This window comes from Pteronotus mesoamericanus, unplaced genomic scaffold (assembly GCF_021234165.1).
Source record: "Pteronotus mesoamericanus isolate MK-2021 breed Mesoamerican mustached bat unplaced genomic scaffold, CSHL_Meso_final contig_29, whole genome shotgun sequence".
Classification (NCBI taxonomy): Eukaryota; Metazoa; Chordata; class Mammalia; order Chiroptera; family Mormoopidae; genus Pteronotus; species Pteronotus mesoamericanus.
Genome location: NW_026555123.1, coordinates 2,080,845 through 2,102,288, shown reverse-complemented (window position 1 = coordinate 2,102,288; position 21,444 = coordinate 2,080,845). Strand labels below are relative to the sequence as shown.

Genomic DNA, 21,444 nt, shown 5'->3' with positions numbered 1-21,444 from the left:
GGAACTTCCCAGAAATCCAAAGTATCAATACTTCCTTTCCCCCCTGAGTCTTTACAAAATGTTAGGGAGACAAATAAAAAAAAATCAATCCTCCGGAAGCACTTTTGGGCTTCTCGCCGTCTGGAAAGAGGGCGTGGAGCTTAGCCCGAGGCTGCAGAGACCGCGTGGAGGCGAGGACGGGGAAGACAGAAGAAAGGGGCCTTCCGAACAAGGGCAGGAAGCTGGGAGCCTCCCGAGAGAGGACAGGCTCACAGCGAGAGGCAGGGACGCGAGCAAAAGCGAAGGGCCGAGCCAGCGCGCTGGGCGGGGAGACGGTGGGAGACGCGCTGGGGCGATGAATCCCAGGGGAAAAGCCAGTCTCGCCCTCAGAGCGCGCAGTGCACGCTGCGCGCCCAGGCCCCCGCCCTGCCCTTCGCAGGAAACAGAGGACCAGGACTGGGCTGCAGGCTTTCTGTGCCTTGCCGAACACGCCGGATAGTTCTGTTGTGAAGAGAAGCTGGTATCTTGTAGCCTGGACTTAATATTTAACCTCCTGCCTTGGCCGCTGTTATTAACTGTCAGTCCCCGCCACTGCCTTTCTGCCTGCTCCCTCTGATCTCTCTGCTCGTGGTTACGTGGGAAACCGTGGTTACCCCGATGCCTAAATTGTGCTCATGCTGCTCGCCTTTTGTCTGCGACTCCTAAGATGGTGACAGCTTGTCAACAATGTCACAACCCCGGATGGGCCAAACTGTCACCTTGTAACCTTCCAGACGGACGTCTTTGGAAATGTCTACACAGAGGGCTTGGCCAACCGCTCTCGGGGGCAGGGGAGTAAAGGTGGGGCGCCGTCCTGCGGAGGAAAAGGCTTGTTTCTGTAGATAAACACAGTGAAAAGCAGCAGACGAATAAACGTGTCTTTTTCAACCCGAATAGCTTGATGACTTGAAATAACAGCTGCAGAGCTATAGAGGAAAATCAAGTAAGCATTTAAACACACGTGGGACGTTGTTTATAAAAGGCAGCGTGAGAAATAAGTGGCTGAGAAAGAAAATTGTCTTGGTGTTCTTCTCGGGTTCAGCGGGCTCCCAGATTACACAAGAGGCCCCCCGTCTTCCCTCGCTCCCTTTTGCTTTTGGCCTGGGCTCCTCCCCCTGCTGGTGGGGCGAGGAACAACAGGCAGCCTCCGAACCTCTCCCCGCGCCCCCTGCTCACAGCCCATCAGCGAAGGGAAACCCTTGGTGACCCCCCGAGGGGCTCCGAAGGCTCCTCCTACGGTGCAAGAGGACTCAGGCCTATCAGTGCCCCCTGCAACCTTTTCTTGTTTTTACAGAAAAGAGAGAATCACTCAGACACCCAAAGGAACAAAGCACCGTATTTTGCTGTGTATAGCGCACACCCACATTTTGTGGCATTATATGGGGGATTATTATACCCATTATTATACCCTATGGTAGGTAATCATTGTGCCCATGTATAATGTACAACCTTATTGTCCCCTCAAAAATTTGGGCAAAAAAAGTGTGCATTATACACGGCAAAATACAGTAGCCTCAGCTACTGTGTCCAAGGAAATTTCTGTCCCTGGAACCCGGCATCTCCTAGCTGAACCGGAAACAGCAGGGAGGCGTGGTCCAGAGGAGCGGGGAGCCCGCGGGGACTGGAGGTTGCACAGCGCTAAGGGAAAGGGGGGTCTTAAGGGTCCCCGCTTTCCTCTCACTGCGGCAGCCGGCAGCCACGGGAACGCGGGCCGGGCCTGGCCTGGCCAGGCTGTGGCCTGAGAGACAGGCTGTGAGGAGGGTATGAAGGTAGCTGTGTTTTCAAGACAAAATAGGATATTGAGCGGTTGAAGTTCAATTATTTTCTTTTTTCCTAGAGGGATTTCTAGTTGCTGTTTGCACAAAAGTCATCATTTTGGTATAGTGAATTTGCAAAACCTGGTTTAGACACATTTCCCCTCAGTTTGTAGTTTAGTACCACTGAGGCAAAGGACAGAAATTGCTGAAGGAAGTGTGACTAGCCATATAATGCTGCTTTTCCTGCAAATTTTTCAAACTATATTTCGTCATTTATTCATTCAAAAGTATTTGCTGCTAACTTACTCAGGGTGGCGGAGGATATCAAAAAGGCTATAGAAGCACAGGTTTTTCATTTGTTTGTTTGTTTTTAAGGCTGGAGGAGCTTCCAGTCTTGTGGACGGAGTCAGGCAAGCAGGTGGTGGCCTGCGGCCGACCGCGGTGGGACCCGCAGGGAACGTCCACCTGAACGGCTGCGAGATGGCGGGGAAGCACGAGATCACATCTGGAGGCGAGCTTCCGAGAGAAGGGTTCCTTTGAGGTTTTTAAGAAAAGAAGGTTGAAGCTGAGCAATCTGACAGTGGGAGCAGGGGAAGGATTTCATAGCAAGGTCAACAGGACGAAGAGAGTCGGAGTTAATAGAGTCCACGGTTTGGTGGATTCGGGGGTGAATGGCGACCCCTGTGTAACTGAAAGTCAAAGTTGCACGAAGTGATTGTGTAATATATAAATAAAGATGGAACAGCGTTCCGTTTCCTCACGGAAGGCTTGAGTGCTCTGCCAGGCTGTGTGGTCCACACGGCGGTGGGAAACCACGGGGTCTTTCCGGTGAGACCCTGGCAAGGCCTTCGAGGACACCGGTCCTCGACCCACCAGGACACGGTCAGCATCCGGGGCCGGAACCGCCTCTCGCGGGGCCCTCATGGAGGCCAGACTCCGCCAGGGCGGGAACCGCTTCCTGAAGGTGAGCCGCGAGCCCCAGGAGGCCCCCTGTCACAAACCTGGGACATACCACGGGCTAAAAAAGAAGTGTGTTTGAATGGATACATGAAGCTAGTAGAGCTGGCAAATAGAGCAGCCGTCCAGAGGAGCAGGGCGACTCCGTGGAAGGAGGCCTGACCGTTCTGGCAGGCGGGGTGAGCAGGGTGGGGAGAGGAAAGGCTTTCGCGCTGGGACGGAGGGGCGGGAGCAGAGCGAGGGCCGTCAGGAAGCCCCGGGTGCGGCTGCTTTGCCGGGAGGTGCGCTGCACCCTCTTCCAGACCCTTGTTCTCAGCCTCACGCGAACCCACGCAGTTTCCTGAGCTCTGGAAACGGATGCCAATCGGACGGTAGGTTTACAGCTGCTTGGAAAATAATAGAACGATGACTACGTAATAACACAAGCGTCAACTCTGTGTTTCGCGTATTCACAACAGTAAACCTATGTGGCCATGCCATTGTGAAATGTGATGCTGGCTCACTCATTTTTAAAACAGCTGTATGTTAAAAAGCGAGTCCCGTGTTTCGCAGACGCGCTCTCCCTGTCTGCAGGCAGCCTCTCGTCTCCCCTCCCGCATGTCCGGTGTAGGGCCCGTCCCTTCGCCCTCAACGAGTTAAGGAAACTCCCATAATGAAGATGGAAGGAAAGCGGCGAGTCTATTATTAAATTGCTATGCAGCTAAACAGTGTGCCTGCCCTTTTACGTCCCTCAAGTCCCCTTGGTTTGGTGGCAGAGGTGGAGAAGGTATGAGAGAGATGGAGAGAGAAGGCAGTCACCTTCGGTCCAGCGTGGCTGGACTCATTCTTGGCCACTTGCTTCAATCAGGCCAACGGAAATTCAACATGCTATTGAATGACAAGGTTTTAAAAAATTAAACAATGGACAGATTAAAGTCATGGGATTCAGCATAGAGCATTAGCAAAGAGAGACAATGAGTGTGGAAGGCAGAGGGTAATGTTCAGGAATGCAATGCTTTACACAAAAGAGCCCCAGAAAACAAAGAGCCACTTCGGAGCCCCTAAGTCAGCGCTGCAAGAGAGCTAGAGAGTCCTGCAGGGGTTTGGAGCAGAAAGACATCACTCACAGCTGGGAGCTCCAGAGCATATTCATGTGCTTGAGGGTGCGTGAGCTTGGCCTTGAATTATGGGTAAATTTGCAATAGGCAGAAACTCTTGGAAAAAGCTTCCAAATAATAAATTACAGAAAGCTATACGGCTCCACGGCCGCTGTACTTTAGAACCAGAAAATTGGCTATGCCTAAAGCCTACTACTATTAAGAAATATGTATCCCAGAAGTTAACCAAGGAATACATAAAGAATAGAAATGTTCCCAACTACACAGCTGAAAAAATTAAGTTGATGTCACAGAGTAGTTAGTGTGTGTAATAAAATTCATGTTCATTCCAATTTATACCATGTTAGAAGAATGCAGTTCCTTTGGAAGGAAATCTACTTCCCCGTTGACTTATAATTATAGATGTACTTAGTTCCATCACTGATTTATTTTTATTGGTAATGAGTATTAGTACTTTAGCTTAAAGTATCATCTGCCATGTATGTCAAGTAGTTAATGACCTGTAAATGAACCCTTAGATATGCTGAGGAAGCTCATTATTTAAAGTAATTATTTAGCAAAGCAATGATCCTTTGGTTATGCAAATTACTGACATTAAATTATAAATTGGTAGGTATCCAGTTTTATGTTTCATTCTGGGCCTTCAGAATGACCTTTCAATTCCGACTCTGCTTGGTCCAAAGTCAAGATGAAAAATGGGAAGGTGAAAACTTAGGCTTCAAGGGTGACAGGGTGGGTGACACCAACTCCTAAGGCCTCCCTACGCTTCCTGCAGGTGATGGGCTGGAGCCCGCGATGATGGTGATGGTGATGATGATGATGATGATGGCGGCGACTTTGGCTGGTTCTGTTCCGCCTGCTGGATAGTCGTTTAGATTTACGCATATGTTATATGTCAGTCATAAAACATTCTAAAGATTTTTGGCTCTACTGTCACTTTATCTCAAGATCATCTTCATCAGGCATTGACAATTTACTTGTTTTTGTGCCAAGTGCCAGACGTGTGTCAGGTCCTGGATGTCGCCTGCGCTGGTGGCGTGGAGGAGGGGTGGTGGGGGAAAGCAGGCGGATCCATCGGCCCCTTCGTCGCCTGCTGAGTGACACAGGCGGCTGTGGTCAGATGCTCGGAGACGTAGGACCATCTGGCGCAGGCTGGGAGTGCGCGGGCTGAACACTGACGGAGGGCCAAGGGGGGTAGAAATTGCAGATGGGCTTGGGGCTCGGGCCAAGAGAAAGGGCCGGTGAGAGGAGGTGAGAGGCTCCTGGCCGAGGGGACGGGCCAGGGCGGCGGTGGTGGGACGGGGCTGCAGGGAGCAAAGAGGGAGGCAGCAGCCAGGGGTCTTTATTTTACTGAGTGATACATCGGGAGACATGGAAGGATTTTAAGTCAGGGGTTTACAAACTCAGATTTGCATTTTTTAGAAGATCACTGTAGCTTCAGCATGATGAGAAGGGGCTGAGAGCCAGGGGTGATATTAAACACATCCAGTAGCCCACTTGGCAGAGGCCGCCAAGTGGTAGGAAGGTCTGTCTGGAGTGCTGGGTTACCCCGCTCGTTGCTGCACCTGGGCATGTGGGACTCGAGGCAGTGTCTACGAGCACACAGCGTTGTCAGTGTCTTATCAATCCCAGCGCTTTACCCACATGTGCTGAATATCTGCTCCGTGTAGAGGGAGCCGAAGTCAGGAAGAGTCGCTGGAGGATACTGATATCACCCACATAAAAGTTAACAAAGGAAGTCTCCGGAGAGACCAGGAAAACGGAAGGCACTCAAGACACAAAGAGGAATTCAAATGGCTCAGCCGCTGGCCGCTGACCAGTGGGGACTGAGGGGGATGGCCTGGAACGCCTGGTCCCCAGTACAGGGCTGGTGTGTCCTCTCATTGGTTCACTGAGAGGCCAGCAAGAGGAGCGTAGAATGGAGGGCAGGGGACGCTGCTTAGTTTACTTGAGGTAAACTGAGGAAGACACTGAGGAAGAGACGTTTGCTTGACACGTTTGATCACGTAAATTGGATGCTCCAATTTCCGAGGAATAAGAGCTGTAGGTTTAGGGGTCATTGGACTACGGTGGGAGTTGGAGTCTCTGGTGGTGGACAGTGTCTTCCTCGCAGCACCCAGAGTAAGAGGCCACCGCCCTGGACAGTGGGCCTAAGCGTCCCCGACTACAGGGCATTGTACACACACACACACACACATGATTTGACAGGCCTGGGAAGCGGTAGGTTACATGGAAACAGACTTGCTAAACTACTGTGACAGTGTTCTCACAGACCAGTGTGTAGTGGTCTGGTTTACAGGTGGTTTGTGAGGTGTGTTTGCAAGCGCCCCCTCGTGGCCCACAGTATCTGCCCTCCACACACCCCCTTCCCGGGGCTGAGCATGGCTGAGAGCTGCCTGGCCGCTGTCTGCAGTGAGTCCTCTCTTTCCTGCATAGTAGAGGGATCTGGATTGTTCTCCAATACAAAGTGCAGGGGGAAATCATTCTCAATGTATTCAGTTCTCCTTATCCTATACACCGCGTCTCTGGTTTCCCCATTTATTCCTTCTCTCTAAATCCGCTGTCTGATCCTTCTGTTCTTTTTCTTGGGTTCCTTCTGTCCTGTCCTTTGTCAGAATGACAAACGCCGATTTCTAACATGTCTTGATTTCTGCCTTTCCCCGAAATCCTTCCGAATACAGCTGCCAGCCCGCTTCCCCAACACCTCTGTCATGCTGTCTCTCATCTGAAGGCTGACAACGATTTCCCATTGCCAGTTACAGCACGTGCAGACTTTTCTTCCAGGTTTTCTAAAATAAATGCATGCCCAGCCTATGTGGCGGTAATCCCCTGACAGAGCTCTTCAAAGCCAACAGACCTCTCTCTTCCCACTAGCACGCTGCGACTGTTGTATTTGCTGTGAATCCCCAAGCTGGGATTTCAGCGATAATGAACACGGCTTGTTACAAAGGGCCAGGAAGAGACTCAGAAACCCCGACCCTGCGTGGGAAGCCTGGCGACCCCTATGGCGAGCTGCTTAACGTCTGAGACGAAGGTATCTGTTAACACATTTCATAGTTATTTGTATGGATAAATGAGACAATCTACATGAAAGTCCTTTCTAAATTAGGAAGTGCTACATAAAGCAAATCCTGTCTCATCAAAAATCTCTTATCTGAAATTCAAGAGAACATGGTTTTTAAACGATACAGTCAGCATCTTTGAAGTTTTCATTCTTCTTAAATGAAATTACAGGTCACTAGTATTTGAAATAATTAAAAAGAGGGACCTGGGATTTGGACAAGGATACAGAAGTCAAATAAATGCTCAACAAATTCTCAGGGATTCTCAGCATCGGCTTTCCAAAACAAGCAAAACAAAGCAAAAACAGAAGCCTCCATAGCTTTAGGTCACCCGAGGCTGTGGAACTGCCCTCTGCCGAGACGTCACAGGGAATGACAGCTCTGGAGGTCACTGGACCACAAAGTCAAACAGTATCATTAAAAGATTTGGTTGAGGAATCAAAAACATTCAAAGAATTAAGTGCTTTCTAATATATGTATTTTGTACAAAGCAAAAGCAAATGTACAAGCAAATCATTGTGACTTCACTGCAAAAAGATTATGAAAAGTGATGCCGATAGAAATCAGTAATGTCCTACTCACTGGCATGAATTTCAAGATTCAAAATGTCATTTAAGTTGCAGTTTGATGAGTGCAAAAGTACTCATGAGGTTTTGGAGGTTCACCCACATCCTTGCATCTGTCGGTCTACTTTCTTTCCGGTTATGTCCCCCTTTGCTGTGACAGACACAACCTGTCCCTTCCCTCAGCATGACCTGCATTTCTGGTCTTTTCCATTCAGCATCATTGGCCTTGTGTTCTTCATGGATTATTTCCAAACGGGTTTGTTTTCTTTTTGCAAATAGATTGAAAGCACCTTAAGGCCAAGACAAAATCTCATCTCTATTCCTTATACTGACTAGACTCCTAACAAGCATTTCTGGAGCACTTGAAATCAAGTCTAACTGAATCTTCTTATCTATGATTTCTCAGCTGTAAATAGAAGTAAGATTATTTTATTTATTATGAGAATGTAAACGTAACTCCTCATAAACATTTACTATTGTGTTTGGAGAGCCATATTTATTTATGGGCTAATGTCTTATTCAGTTAATGAGATGTATTTTACAAAAAGGGGTGCTTTAAAATCATTTTCTATTTACGAATCACGTCAGAAGCACTTAGAAAATTCAGGATGGTTCATCTGAAATGTTCCTTTTGATACTATGCCAAGGCATTTATAAATAGAGCATACATACATAATGTGCAAAAGTCTTTTCAATCCTGTATTTCTTGACATAATTTGAAAATTACAATGGTATTCACATGGTCAATTAGATCTATTGCAACTATTTGGGAATACTGGCAAAAAGAGGTGTTTTTTTCCTTTTATTCCCTCTTATTTTAAAAGTATTTTATAAATGAAAAGGGCAACATCATTTTTAGAGTTTGAGAACTTCAAATATCTAGTCCCCAGAAGCCAGGTGCATCATGAGGAATCTCTAAGCCTAACCGGGTTTTCAAAGTAGGGCCCACATATACCATACTTGTTGAACAAATTCAGATTTATTGAAAGTAAACATTTACATTGGCTACAATGTTAGAACTATTACAAAGCTGGATAAAAGAGGCTTAAGTAGCAATAGAAAGCAAGTGCAATAAAAAGTGAATAGAGAAAATATTTGGCCTTAGTGATCTCTTGGCAGTATTTACATTATGTACATATTGTTAAATATTTATAATAACTCTAAGGCACCAAAGGCTAAATAGCAGGTTGCAATACTATTTTGTGCACAAAAGTCAAAAAATTTATTGTAAAGAAGGCTATATAGTTAAAGAAACATAGGCATATCTTAATGTTTACATAAAGGAGTGGCTGCATATTTTAAAATCTCAAATGATACATTAAGTATTGGGCAGACTGAAGAAATTATTTTTAGAACATTAAATTATGTTGACTATGTAAATAAGCACTATTTTTAACTGACTTGCTGGTAAATGTGTAATGTAATCTATTCTTCAACACAGCTTTTTCACACTCATGGGTATGTTTTGTCTAAAAACTACTTGAAATTCTTTTGACCTACAAAAACTTATCCTAATATATCATAGTATACACAAAATCCCCAAGAAAAATTAACTGGATAATAATATACATCAAATTTATATATAATCTGACAAAAATTTAGCAGGCATTCAATGCCAAAATGCCCGAACATTTGGGCTGCCATTTTGGCACGGGCACAGGTGCTGGGTGCTTTACTCCTTTACCTGCTCCGTGGGGGCCATTGCTTGTGGCTTTAGGTAAAGGGGCAGAAAACTGGCCCATGGAGAAAGCCAATCTTAAAAGGAACTAATTATTTTCGAATTTTGCAACTTGAACTCCTCTCCCGTAACTCATTGGGTGTTAACGACGTCACTCAGCACCAGTGACCGAAATATCCAATCACCGCATGGGCAAGGGGTGGCAGACAAACATCTATCTTCCCTGCTGAATTGGCGACTTCTATTTGTAAAACTCCATTTCTTTATGATCCTGGAAACCCAATTTACCTATACAGTTTATCACTTGTCTTGAGGTAGTGTTATAATGAAGAGTTCAGCAAGACAATAGAATAACACCCTAATATTATTAAAGTGTGCTTCAAGCGCCACCATGAAATCCGCACGTTGAGACAGCAGATGGTCCAAGGTTGGGTGGCCTGTCAGACACATTAAATTACTACCTGACAAAAGTTGTCCAGACGTTAACAAAGATAATGAATTTTTCCTTAAAACTTTCTGAAACCCTATACCCTAGTCAAAGTGTGGTATTATGATAATGTACTGCTTAGATTCTTTCAGTGATGATAAAGACTTGTAGACATGCGTGTTAAGGGTTTCCTTTCTTTTAGCAAAGGGGAGGGTAATTGAGAATTTCTTTTCTGAGTGCCTGACTATTTCAATGAGAAAAATTCAGAGTATTAACAACAGTTTGAGTTGCTTTCTTATATGTCATAGTATTTGATAGTAAGTTTCAGGGCTTACCATCTTATATTTAAATTTTATACTCTCATATTCAAATTTTAAGTTTAAAAGACACTCAAGTCCAACATTTGACTGACATTGGCTGAGCAACAAAAATAAAAATCTTTTCCATGCAATGCCACCTAAGGCACTGCTAAAGTACCTTAACACTCAATAACATAAGTATAGCATCGCTTTTCCTCTTCTTGACTGTCTTCTCATTTCCCTTTTTAATACAGTGGACAAGAAAGAGGACAAATTATTCGTAGTGAAATGTTCACAAAATCAGTAATGCCAGAAAAAGTACAACTAAAAAAGGAAGGTTCTTCCTTCCCCTCCTTCAAGAATGAAAATGACTGCCTTTGCTCAGTGGGTCAATATTAACTAATAATGGCGATACAATTAATACAACTATCACAAAGCAGCAGTGGACAGACTTCAAGTAATATATAAATACAATAGAATATCACATGTTTGAAATCATCAAATAACTCAGGAGATAATATCCTAATGTGGTGACTGAATCAAGGCATGGTAATAATAATGGGTCAATTTCTACATTTTAAGGACCTGCTTGGATTTTGGAAGCAAGGCATTATTCATTTACTAACGATGTTTATTAAAACTGGATTCTTTAGAAATAAAGGTAAGCATCAGTATACTACAGTATCCCCAGTATCAAAATTTCAATTAAAAGCTTGGCTCTGCTTAGAATATTTGCCTACGAAAGATCTGACAGTTTTTTGAAACAAGCTTAAAATTTCATTCTGCATTCCAATAGCATTCCATTAATTATTAGAAGACACCTTGCTTTATCATAAAAGGTGTCTATAGCATTATTAGGCATTAAAACTATCAACTACATTTTTTGCTCTGTGTGGGGAACCTACTTGCATTCGGAAGTTGGCAGAAGTTCCTGCTATGCCAGTGTTTCCTCGCCGCCCCCCACGCACGCTGCCCAGTGAGTCTCCTGAGTCACGGAACTCCCCTTGCTGCTGAGATCTGAGCACTGCACTCCTCCTTACAGACCACTGTTCGGGAAACCCTTAGAGGACCCGGTCTGTGGTTTTAACGTTACCCTTGCAGGCACTGGAGAGTTTTTGGAGGGGCCGCAGTGGTCCTCATGGCCGAACAGGCAGGGTTCCAGGACCTCGCCTTCCAGATCCTGCGCTTACATCTTCGTATTTATCTCGTATATAAAATGCCCCATAAAATTAATTTGAAAAAATACTTCTGTTGTTTAAAAATGTTTTAAAAACACAGTCAAAGGGACTTGGGTGAAGCAGGTGGTCCTCGTACCCTACCTAACGTCTTCAAATGTCCGGTCACAGGACACTGTAAGACACTGTCGCTTGGCCCCGGAATGCCGGCATCATCCCTCAGTCTCATTTTGGGTTCAAAGGTTCAAGTCAAAACAGATCCACATTTTAAGTGGGCCGCATCACACTGTGTAACATCGCAACCATTTTAGCTCTCTTTTTGCAGAAACCAATTATTGGTGATCTAAGCAAACAAACGGTAAGACTTCCTAAATGGGAACCTTAATAATGCGTACGACCTTTTCTCTCACCCTTTATCTGCCCAAGGGAACAAACACAGAAGTTGTAACATTATACTTGCATTTGACGATACATTTTTATTTTTTCTTTCTAAGTGAATTCAAATCAGATATGAGCCTTGATTCAGGGTTTGACTAGAACGGCAGACAGGATAATTAAAATGCTCTCACGAAAGGCCCTATTCCAAAGACATCACGTGGGGAAATCAAACACTGTTGATTAAAACTTGTAATGACTGAGCACAGAAACAGAAATGACATTGGTGAGCATATGATCCTTGAAAGGAGAATGATGGCGCTGGTGTCATTGTTCTCTATAAACTTAGTTTGTGTTCTTTTAATATAAAAGAAATTTCAAAGTTTGTCTTCTTTCTCAATATGAAAAAAAATAAGCACAGGTATTAGATGAAAAAATATAAAAATGCTGGTGTGCTCTAAATAAATTTTTTAAATGTGCCACTGTAGGAAATTAAAAAAAATACATACTGCTTGTTTAAATTCTGAGGCCTTCCTTTTAAACATGTGATCACTTAAATATGGATTTAGTCCACCAGGGGCATCTATTTTCCCAAATTATGACACTTAAATAACATTATTAAAGAGGTGAATTTTCCCGAAGAAAACATTTTTTAAACAAATAGAGAAAAATGGTTTGCAAATGTTTTCAGTGAATGAATAGTAATGGTCAATTTGGCTTATACCTTGGTTTATATCCAGATTTACTGCTTACTGAATAGTATTTCTCTTCACTGAATGAGAATAGAATAGCAGAGCTGCACCATCTATTGTCAAAACACATATGTGCATATAGACACATATATGCACAATCACACATTTTGATGCATGAATCTACACATATGTATATTACAAACTTTTGGGCAAAGCATGTATCTAAGACTAATTGTTTTTGTGTAAGGAAAAAATAACAGGAGAATAGGAAACATCCCTCCTCAAAATATTTGAATGTTCATACCACTAAGTATATAGCACGTCAGAATGTGCAAACATTTTACTTATTGCAAAGTATCTTAATAGATTTAGACATCATTATAAAACGTTCTCAATTCTATTTCAGTAACCTAAAGTGTCGGTATATAATACCAGATTTCCAATTAAAGAGTTTAATATAAAAATATCAGCACAAAACTGTTTTTTCAATCTGTTTATTGTGTGAGCAACCCAAACTTCAGTTTAAGTGCTGCTGTAATTTTATTACTAGATTCCATAACCCTACAATTGATAAATTGTATACCATTTTAGGTATTTAATGAGATGCTTAGAAATACTAAGAAAAAAATCGGTATTCAAAGGATTAATTTTGTTTATAATAACAATAAATTATTTCATCATCTTCTTCAGTTCAAAATCCAGCTTTGAACCCGAGGAAGGCTTTCAAATCACGTTAATTACGTGGTGGTCCTTTAACCAGTAGCAGTTTGGTTACCGATCACTCGGAGGATCTCTCTGTGAATGCCTCCTTCTTGTGTGTTAATATTTGCATCTCCCACTTGGCCGTCTTCATAGCTGAAGCACAAAACAGAGAAATACAACATTAGAAAAGTTGAAACACTCAAGAAAATTCAAAAAGCATTTCAAACAGCTTAGAAATGTTATTTGATACCCAAAACACAGCCCGAAGTAATCAATAGCAAGACAGTTATTTCTCAGTTGTTTACTAATGCGTTTGCGTCGCAAAGCACAGAAAAGCCTGCATTACTGAACACCTGATTACTGTCTGCCATGCTCTAATTTGTCTCTTCCTTCCATTTTAACTTTAGCTTTTTATCCCCACAAAGCACTACCTGAGCTGCAGGATGCGCCCCAGCAGACAGTTCCCCACAGGCGTTGCACGAAGCGGCTGTGAAAAAACACGCTCCCTTCAACGTCACGTTCCTTAGGGTCTGACGTCGCCCTTGCTTCGGTCATTTACTTATTTCTGATCAATTATACTCCAAGCAACCACTCCACCTTCTGCCACCACGCCTTTGCCACGCTTGCCTTCTAATTATTATTCTGTTGCAATCAGTGATGCATTTTTTTTCTCTTCACTGCTTGTTCCATACGGTCTGACAATAACGCATTTTATTTATGCCGGTCCTGCCCATTAGAATGCAAGTGGGCTAAGTTTAGCTCAGTAATAGAAGGGAAGATATAACACTAAAGGAAAGCAATTACGAAGTCCTTTAGAAAAAAATAATTATATTTTAGATGATAATTCATTTCCTCGAATAAGCATACTAGGGCAATAAAAGTTTCCCAAGAAAGAATTTTTAAACTTCCATGATACTATTCAGAGTAGAAGAGGTGATACATTAATTTTACTTCGTGAAAATGACTTCTACTCCACAACAGATAACCAGAGGTGTAAGCGCAGCCTCAAAGATGCACGTGCCCTGTGGCTGTTCCTCACGGCCCGTAAATGCTCCTGAAACAGCACAACGCAGGGACAGGAAACAGAAGTCACAAGCAGTGAGGGCCTACGTCCTGACAGAACCCACTGCTAGAACCCTGAGTGATGACCATTCGTATCAGGTTTAAACTCCTACCCACTGACCCAAGATGGCCTGTCAACGTCGTTAATTCCTACCCCGCAAGTGTACGCACGTGTATGTAGAAAAGACCCCAGATGGGACAACACTACCGTAAGGGGAGAGCGGCCTCTGTGGTACACAGCCCTGTCGGGAGTATTTTCTCAGAGGATCAAGCAGGGAACTCCCCGCCAAGAATCAGAGAATGGCGAATAGCAATGCTATAGAATTGTTCAAATCCAATCAGGTGCCTTGTGGCAAAATACGTAAAGATGTATTTTCCTGGGCAAGAAAATTCTTCATCCTGCTTTTTGAAGAAATTTACCCTCCTGGACTGAGGGTCGACTAAGCCCTCCCTAGTTCCGAGCCCAGGCTGGGGGTGGGGGCCGCTTGCCCAAGGAGGGGGATGCCGCTCCACAGGCCAGTACAGCCAGCGCCTCCAGGATTTAGATTACGGGAGACAGAGGAGAATGGCAGAAAGAGAACAAAAAAAGACACAAAGAAGACCACTGTCCTTTGAAAAAGTGGGCAGAAGGGAAGGTCGTAGAACCATTTTGATTTTTGATGGTTTCCCAATTTCCTAATAAGCACATATGTTGGTTCTAACTCTACGGCACTTTTGGTACAGTCAACACACCTACTGTGTCCTCTGTACTTTGGACACAATGTTGACGAAGATACGCGTGGCCTAATACCCCACCTACATTCTACTGTCTCCACTCCTTTCAACTGAGAGCCGGCCTTTGATTAAGCAGCACTATGTTCATCGCAGCGTTGTTCACAGCCGCCAAGATATGGAGGCAGCCCGAGTGTCCGTCAGTAGGTGAGTGGCTAAAACAACTGTGGGACCTTTAACACAATGGCTCACTACTTGGCTGTAAAAAAGAGGAAAATACTACCTTTTGCAACAGCAAGGATGGATCTGGAGAACATGATGCTATGTGAAATAAGCCAGTCAGAGAAAGACAAACACCATTATGATCTCACTCGCATGTGGGATCTAATGAACAACATGAACTAACAAGCAAAATAGAGACAGACTCATAGATGGAGAGCAGATGACAGCTCTGGCGGAGGGCAGGGGACGGGGTCGAGGCACCGAGCACAAATGAAAGAGGACTCACTGGCGTGGACATTAGTGTGGTGATGGGGGGGTGGGTACAGGAGGGTAGGTGATAATGGGAAAAATACAATAAAAAGAGATTTGTCTGCACTACATAACTCCTCACTTTTTCTGCAACCCGCCTGCTGCAATCGCTCGCCTAACCCATATACTGACGACGGTTGCCCGTGGCCTCCTAGTGGATGAATTTGGGAGATTCTGGCTGCTCTAAAATCCCTAGTCTACAGCCCGTGGTACAACAGACTGCTCTTTTTCTTTGTATTTTTAATTTTATTTTTAAAATTGTAAGTAACGCTGCACTGAACATAGGGGTGCGTGTATTCTTTCGAATTAAAGTTTCAGGTTTCTTCGGATAAATTCCCAGCAGTGAAATCTCTGGGTCATTAGGCAGTTCCATTTTTAATTTTCTGAGGCATCTCCACACTGCTTTCCACAGTGGCTGCACCAGTCTGCATTCCCACCAACAGTGCACGAGGGTTCCCCTTTTACAGCCGACATTCAGTATTATTTTGTATTACTTTCAGGTGCGCAGCATAGTGGTTATACAATCATATACTTTACAAAGTGTCCCCCTGATATTCCCGGTACCCGCCTGGCACCATGCGTAGTCATTACGATATTGACTCTATTCCCCATGTGATACTTCATGTCCCTGTAAGCGCATGAGCAGAGAGCAAGAGTGAGGGTGAGAGGCAAAGTATTAAGAAAAATGCCTATTGTTTCCATTGCCTATGACGCCTTGCAGGAAGCACAACAACTGTAGGCTGAGGATAAAACTGGCCAAAAGCATTCAGGTACCTTAAACTTTGAAGCAGATATAATAATAAAGGAAAGCAAACTAGCAGGTGACGTGGTCCACTGACAGGGCTCAGGCAGACAATTAGCAGTGGCACGAGGCCACCGATGATGACAACCTGGCAGACACAGCACTTCGTAGCTATTTATTAGCACTGCAGACAAACACCGGGTTATTAATAAGAAGCTCCTTCAAGTCTGGAAAGCAACACAATTAAAAAAAGAACAAGAACAAGATATCAATAGGGAAATGACACACTTGACTGGGGTTTTATGAAGAAAAATGAAACCGTCTGAAGGGAAAGAAAAATAATTTATGTTTCCAGGAGTTATAAAAAAGATTACTAAAACTTTCATTAAAAATAAACTAATTTGTTTACAAAGCTGTAAGAGAAAAAATAAGACGATAGATGGAATGTAGCTGTCGAGGGCTCTCTTGGAGAAATTTCATGGGGAAAGCTTGTGAATGTTTTGACAACCTTTATCCTCAAACTGATACCGCAGCTGACAGTGCCGTTCCAAGACTGGCCCAGGCGACTGCTTTCTGCCTCCCTAAATCCGGAACCCAGCAACACAGCACCATTTTTCACGAGCAATAGAAAGAACTCACTGTAAACCGAATGGTGTCCAGCACCTGCCCAAAGGTCCGGTAAGGAACCGGAGGTGACGTCACAGCCCACGTCCAATCTCGCCATCAGGCTACAACACTCGGTCTCTGGCCAGTGCTTTCATCCAATGTGTGGTGTTTCTGCACACGGCAGGAGACTCCCACGCACGAACACAGTTAGTTTGACGTTATGAGGGCAGATAACAGTTATGCAAATAACTGCAGGATGAGGCAGCTGGGGAGGTCCCAGGCAGGGGGAGCAAAATTTGGGGTAAAGACAGGCATCATGTCTGACGGGGGTGTCAGGAAAGGCCCACAGAGACACCCCCGGTTCGGACTGGCTGCAGGTGAGCTGGGGAGAGGGCCAAGCTTTTGGACCAACTGACAGTAAAGACACAGGAGGGGGAAGAACAACTCCAGGCTGTTGGATACTAGTTTTGTCCAATCAGTGGTTTGTGCGGGTAATTGAAGCAAGGTAAATGTAGCGGGAGGACGTGTTTGTATTTGTTAAAAACGACCAAGCCTGGTTGAGCAAGGAATAATCAAAAGTCTGTTTTTGGAAACCGTGGCATAACTAGCATGATCTTAAAATTTTATACACACAGAAATGTAGGCTACACACCAAACGGTGAACCGTAGTCAACGCTAAACGGAGATGCTGCGGGCGATTTCTCCTTTCCTGCTTCCCTTTCATTTCGGTTTCTGTGCATTGGACAAGCACCAGTAGGGCCCGGATGGTAACACTGAACACACCTGGCGTTGCAGGATAGGTTAGGGGCGGCAGAGAAATCGGAAGCAGGGAGGATGACTAGTATTTCGGGAGCCACCCCAGGGGAGAGAATGACAAAACCCTGGAAACGAAGGTGGCAAGAGGAGAACACTGGAGAGAGACACCGGGGAGAGCGGCTGCGGCGAGCGGGGACGAGGAGAAGGACAAGGGCAGCGCCGGGGGACAAGTCTCTGAGGCGTGGGATGGCCGCGCAGGCGGGGCACGCGGAGACGCTGGTTCGGGCAGTTAGCAACAATGGGTTCCACTGGGTACACACCGCGCTTCAGGTGTTGGCAGACTTCTGGGGGGAAATACTCAGCAAACGGTTACGATGTGGGCATTTCGTTCGTTCCTATTCCCTGCCGAGCACGGTGCTAGGTACGCAAACACCAACCTGACCTCAAGGAGCACACAGAGTTATAAAGGAGACCTTCCATGCGCAAAAGAATAATCTGCTGCTAAAACCACGCCCCGGGCAGCACACAGGAGCACAAAGCAGCAGCACCAGGAAGTGAAGGGACGCTGTTGGGAGGAGCAACGGCAACGAGGAGTGGGCGCTGGACAGGGAGCGTGAGCGGAGACAGTGGGTGGGAGAGCCCGGGCTTGGTGGGCCGAGAGCCGAAGTCTGGAGGGCAGGCCGCAAAGCCTAACAGCTGGGGTGAGACACGGTGGGCCGTGAGGCTGGGGGGCTGCCTCTCCTGGACCTTCCACCGCAGCCGGTACTAAAGGAGGAGTAAGGGCAGGAAGGCTGCTGGGTTCTGCTTGCAAAGGAGGCTGGACGTCATCTTGCAAGCAGTAAGCAGCTGTTGAGGACGCGAAGCAGGGAGTGATGTGGCAGTTTAAATCTGGGAAAGAGATCTGGGTTGGAGACAGAGAAATTGGATTTATTATAGACTGGGGACAAAGCAAAGTTCCCTGATCCTATCAGCTCGATGCCACACAGCTCCACTGAGCCGTGACGGATGCTCTGTCATCTAACTGTAAGTTGTCTCCTCCTCACTGTGTTCCCAATCGAGTGCTGTTTATCTTTTGTAATGACAGCTCTCATTTCATTGTACGGCTACTCTACGGGTCTTATTTTGTAAAATTTTCTTGTGTCTGCCTCTTTAGATTTTATTTCAAACTTTGACCTTAAATAAAAACCACATATAATCCAGGAGAGTTTCTTTTTTTGCCTTTGCCTCTGTTCATTCATCAGCACAAGCTGACAAGCAAGTAGGTGTGGGGTCCCAGGCGCTGCGGGGCAGGGGTGCAGGGGAGTGAGGTGTGGGGGCGGGGGTGGGCCGGAGTCAGCCCCGAGGCGAGCCTGGCGGAGTGAGTAAGAGGGGTTTAAAAAGGAAGCTCGGTGGTGAGCTGCAGAACCTCAGGAAGGTTCGTTTTGATTAGGAGCTTCGGGGAGGGGTAGGATTTGCGCTGACCCTTCTGGGTAACATAGGAAGTCCTGAAATAGATCTGCTCGACTCTTCAAGACCCTGAGATACTCCGTCTCTTTCCTGCAGATGGTCTGTTTTATTTGAACTTCCCGTTCTTACATTTCTGAACGTCTTGATATGTTTTGAGAACTAGGAGGGGGTATAAACCTTAAATGTTGTTAACAGACAAAATATGTAAACAATTCGTTTGCAGACCTGTCTTCTCTGAGTCAAAGAAAAACCAGAGCATTAAACATGTGGGCTGCAATACCAAAGAAGCAAGGTGCCCAGATCCAGCGTCTCTCTCAGCCTGTCCTTGGACCCACACGGTTGAGGGAGTTTTCACTGTGGCTGTGGCCAGGGATCCATGGCACTAGACACACCTATTCTGTTTACCTGCCAAAGCATCAGCTACCTTCTCTTGAATTTTATTACTTAAGCCTGCTCATGAAAAATACCAAGAGTAAGTTTTCTTCTCTCACTCTAGAAGTTCCATTCACTGTGAAATACACATTTTTGTTGTCTATGAGCAGAACACAGTATGTCTGCGGGTTTTCGCAGCTCCTGTTCCAGGCCATCACCTGGCCCCTTTTAAAGAGCTGCCTTGTTTTCGTTTGTTGGCCGTGACGTCTCTGTACCTACAGGACCCAGGTCAATAATGAAGTCAAGCTTTAGCGACAATTCCTAGCATTGCTGAAAATTCTTGAAATTGGCTGGAATCTGTTCATAACATCTGAATTATTACCTTTTTCTTGCCTGAAGCATTTACATTTGATTAAGTTTATTCATTTTGGAATTTCCCAACAAGATTTTTAAAAAACTTCTCATTCTCCTTTTTTCCCCCTCTAAGGGATATTGTCCTTTAAATTTTACTTTCAATTTTTTTCTGATACAGTAGTCTGTTCCCTAAAATTCCCCCCCGATTTTTCTCTCCTTCTTTGTTATTATTTACTTGTTAGAAAGAATAAGATTAGCCTATCTTATACAGGCTAAGATAATAAAATATCTCCTCTCTAAAAATCTGATTAGCATGGAAGTTATTTTCATTTTTAATTTTACTTATTAACAGATAAAAAGGAAGGCACATTCATTTATATACTAGTCATCAGGCCAAGCGTCTAACATAAGAGATCATATATTGTTTAAAATAAAAAAGAATAACGTAAAAACAGAAACTGACTTTCTCTCTGAAATGGGAAGTTTGTGCTAAGTCTCTCCTTTCTCATCAATTTATTTTTCACCAAGATGTTCCCACTCACCAGGGAGGCACTTGGCTGAAATTCTGCGGTACCATTTTATAAAGACAGAAATGGATGGTTGTAATTAGAATGTACGTTAATTAGTGCGTGGATTCCCCTTTTGATGTGTTTTGAATCTTATCAGTTCCTGTCAGTTAGTCCCTTCTCTCCTGAGGGTGCAGAGAATAAGGATGAAATCTCATTTGTATTTATGAAAAAATGAAAATCGTTATCTTAATAGAATTTTTCCTTTGCATTATTTGGAAAGTATTAGCGTATACCAGGAGTATTTTCTTTTCTTTTCTTCAGATGATTTTTCCTTAGTTTTTTTTTCTTCTTATAAAATAATTTTTCTCTTTAGTAAATGCATGCATACATGCACCCCACAAGTAATCCCTTATTTTATATATAACTTATGTAAAATTTCAATGAATTAATGCTTGAATGCTTACTGTCTACTTAAAAAGCTAAAGTTTTGTTTGTTTGTTTGTTTGTTTTAACTCAATAAGTTTGAGTTTTAGCAAGATGCTAAAAGGGACAGATTAACTGACCAAAGTCAGGCTGAGGGGAGGACTTCGGACCCCGTCAATATGCTCCCTCGGCTGCTAGTTTCTAGGGTTTGACCAACGCGGAGACACTGGCAAAAGGGAGAGGTCAAGGCTCCCTAGATCCCGCCCCACAAGGGCAGCTTGGCTGCCTTCGTCCCTCAGCCCAAGGCCATGACTCCTCTCAAAGCTGCTGAACTAGAAAGGCGCCCCCTACTGGGTTCTGATGATGCTTCCTGGCCTCGTCCTTTCGGACCTACGGATGTGTAACAGCTCTGGTGCTACCAGATCCCGGGGACTCCACTAGGCTCACGGCTCCCCGGGACCACACCTTTGCACGTGGTCTACTTGTGGGTGATAGCAATGATCCCATTTTTCAGGGCCGTTGGTTTCCTGTGGGAAGTCTGGCTGACATTGGACTGTTCTACTGCGTCTCCTGAGGGTACTTCATTGTATCCGCTGATGAAGCTTGACAGAAGTTACGTGACTTGCCTAATGTCGCCTTACTAATAACTGGTGGGCCTGGACGCACGCTGTCTGATCAAAAGCAGGGCTCTTTCCAATACTCTCTCTGCTGCCTCGCCATTAACAAAGGAATCTACAGACATGTCTTTGTCTCATAATATGCAATTCATGCATTAATACGTATCCTATGCACATTGGATACAAGATACATAATATATGAAACTGCACCGTAAGAAATTCAGTTTTCATGCCACCCCAAAGACAACCAGGCGGCTCATTACCTTCTCGAGGGGAACAGACTGACAACAAGCTAACAGGTGAGACGCCACGGCACAGGGCGCTACGGCTGCACCATGCATCGCAGCAATCCCGACACAGTCATTTTGATGCAGCCAATAAAAAACAAGCCGGTGCACTTTTCCATCTTCTCTTTAGAAAGCTACGCAAAAGTACAAAAAGAGATACACTCCATGCTTCCCTGAGGTCCTTTCTGGGAAGGACTGTGGACGAGGAAGAGATAGGCGTAAG

General features: G+C 44.7%; 1 protein-coding gene across 1 annotated transcript in view; it reads right to left on the bottom strand.

Annotated features, from left to right (window-relative positions):
• Positions 1–12,634: 12,634 nt before the first annotated feature.
• The window catches only part of PARP8 (poly(ADP-ribose) polymerase family member 8), a 133,228-nt gene continuing 124,418 nt past the window's right edge, over positions 12,635–21,444 (bottom strand). Inside the window, exon 26 of the mRNA XM_054575327.1 lies at positions 12,635–12,958. Within this exon, the coding sequence (XP_054431302.1) occupies positions 12,856–12,958 (103 nt within the window). The 3' untranslated portion in view covers positions 12,635–12,855. The remainder of the gene's footprint in view (positions 12,959–21,444) is intronic.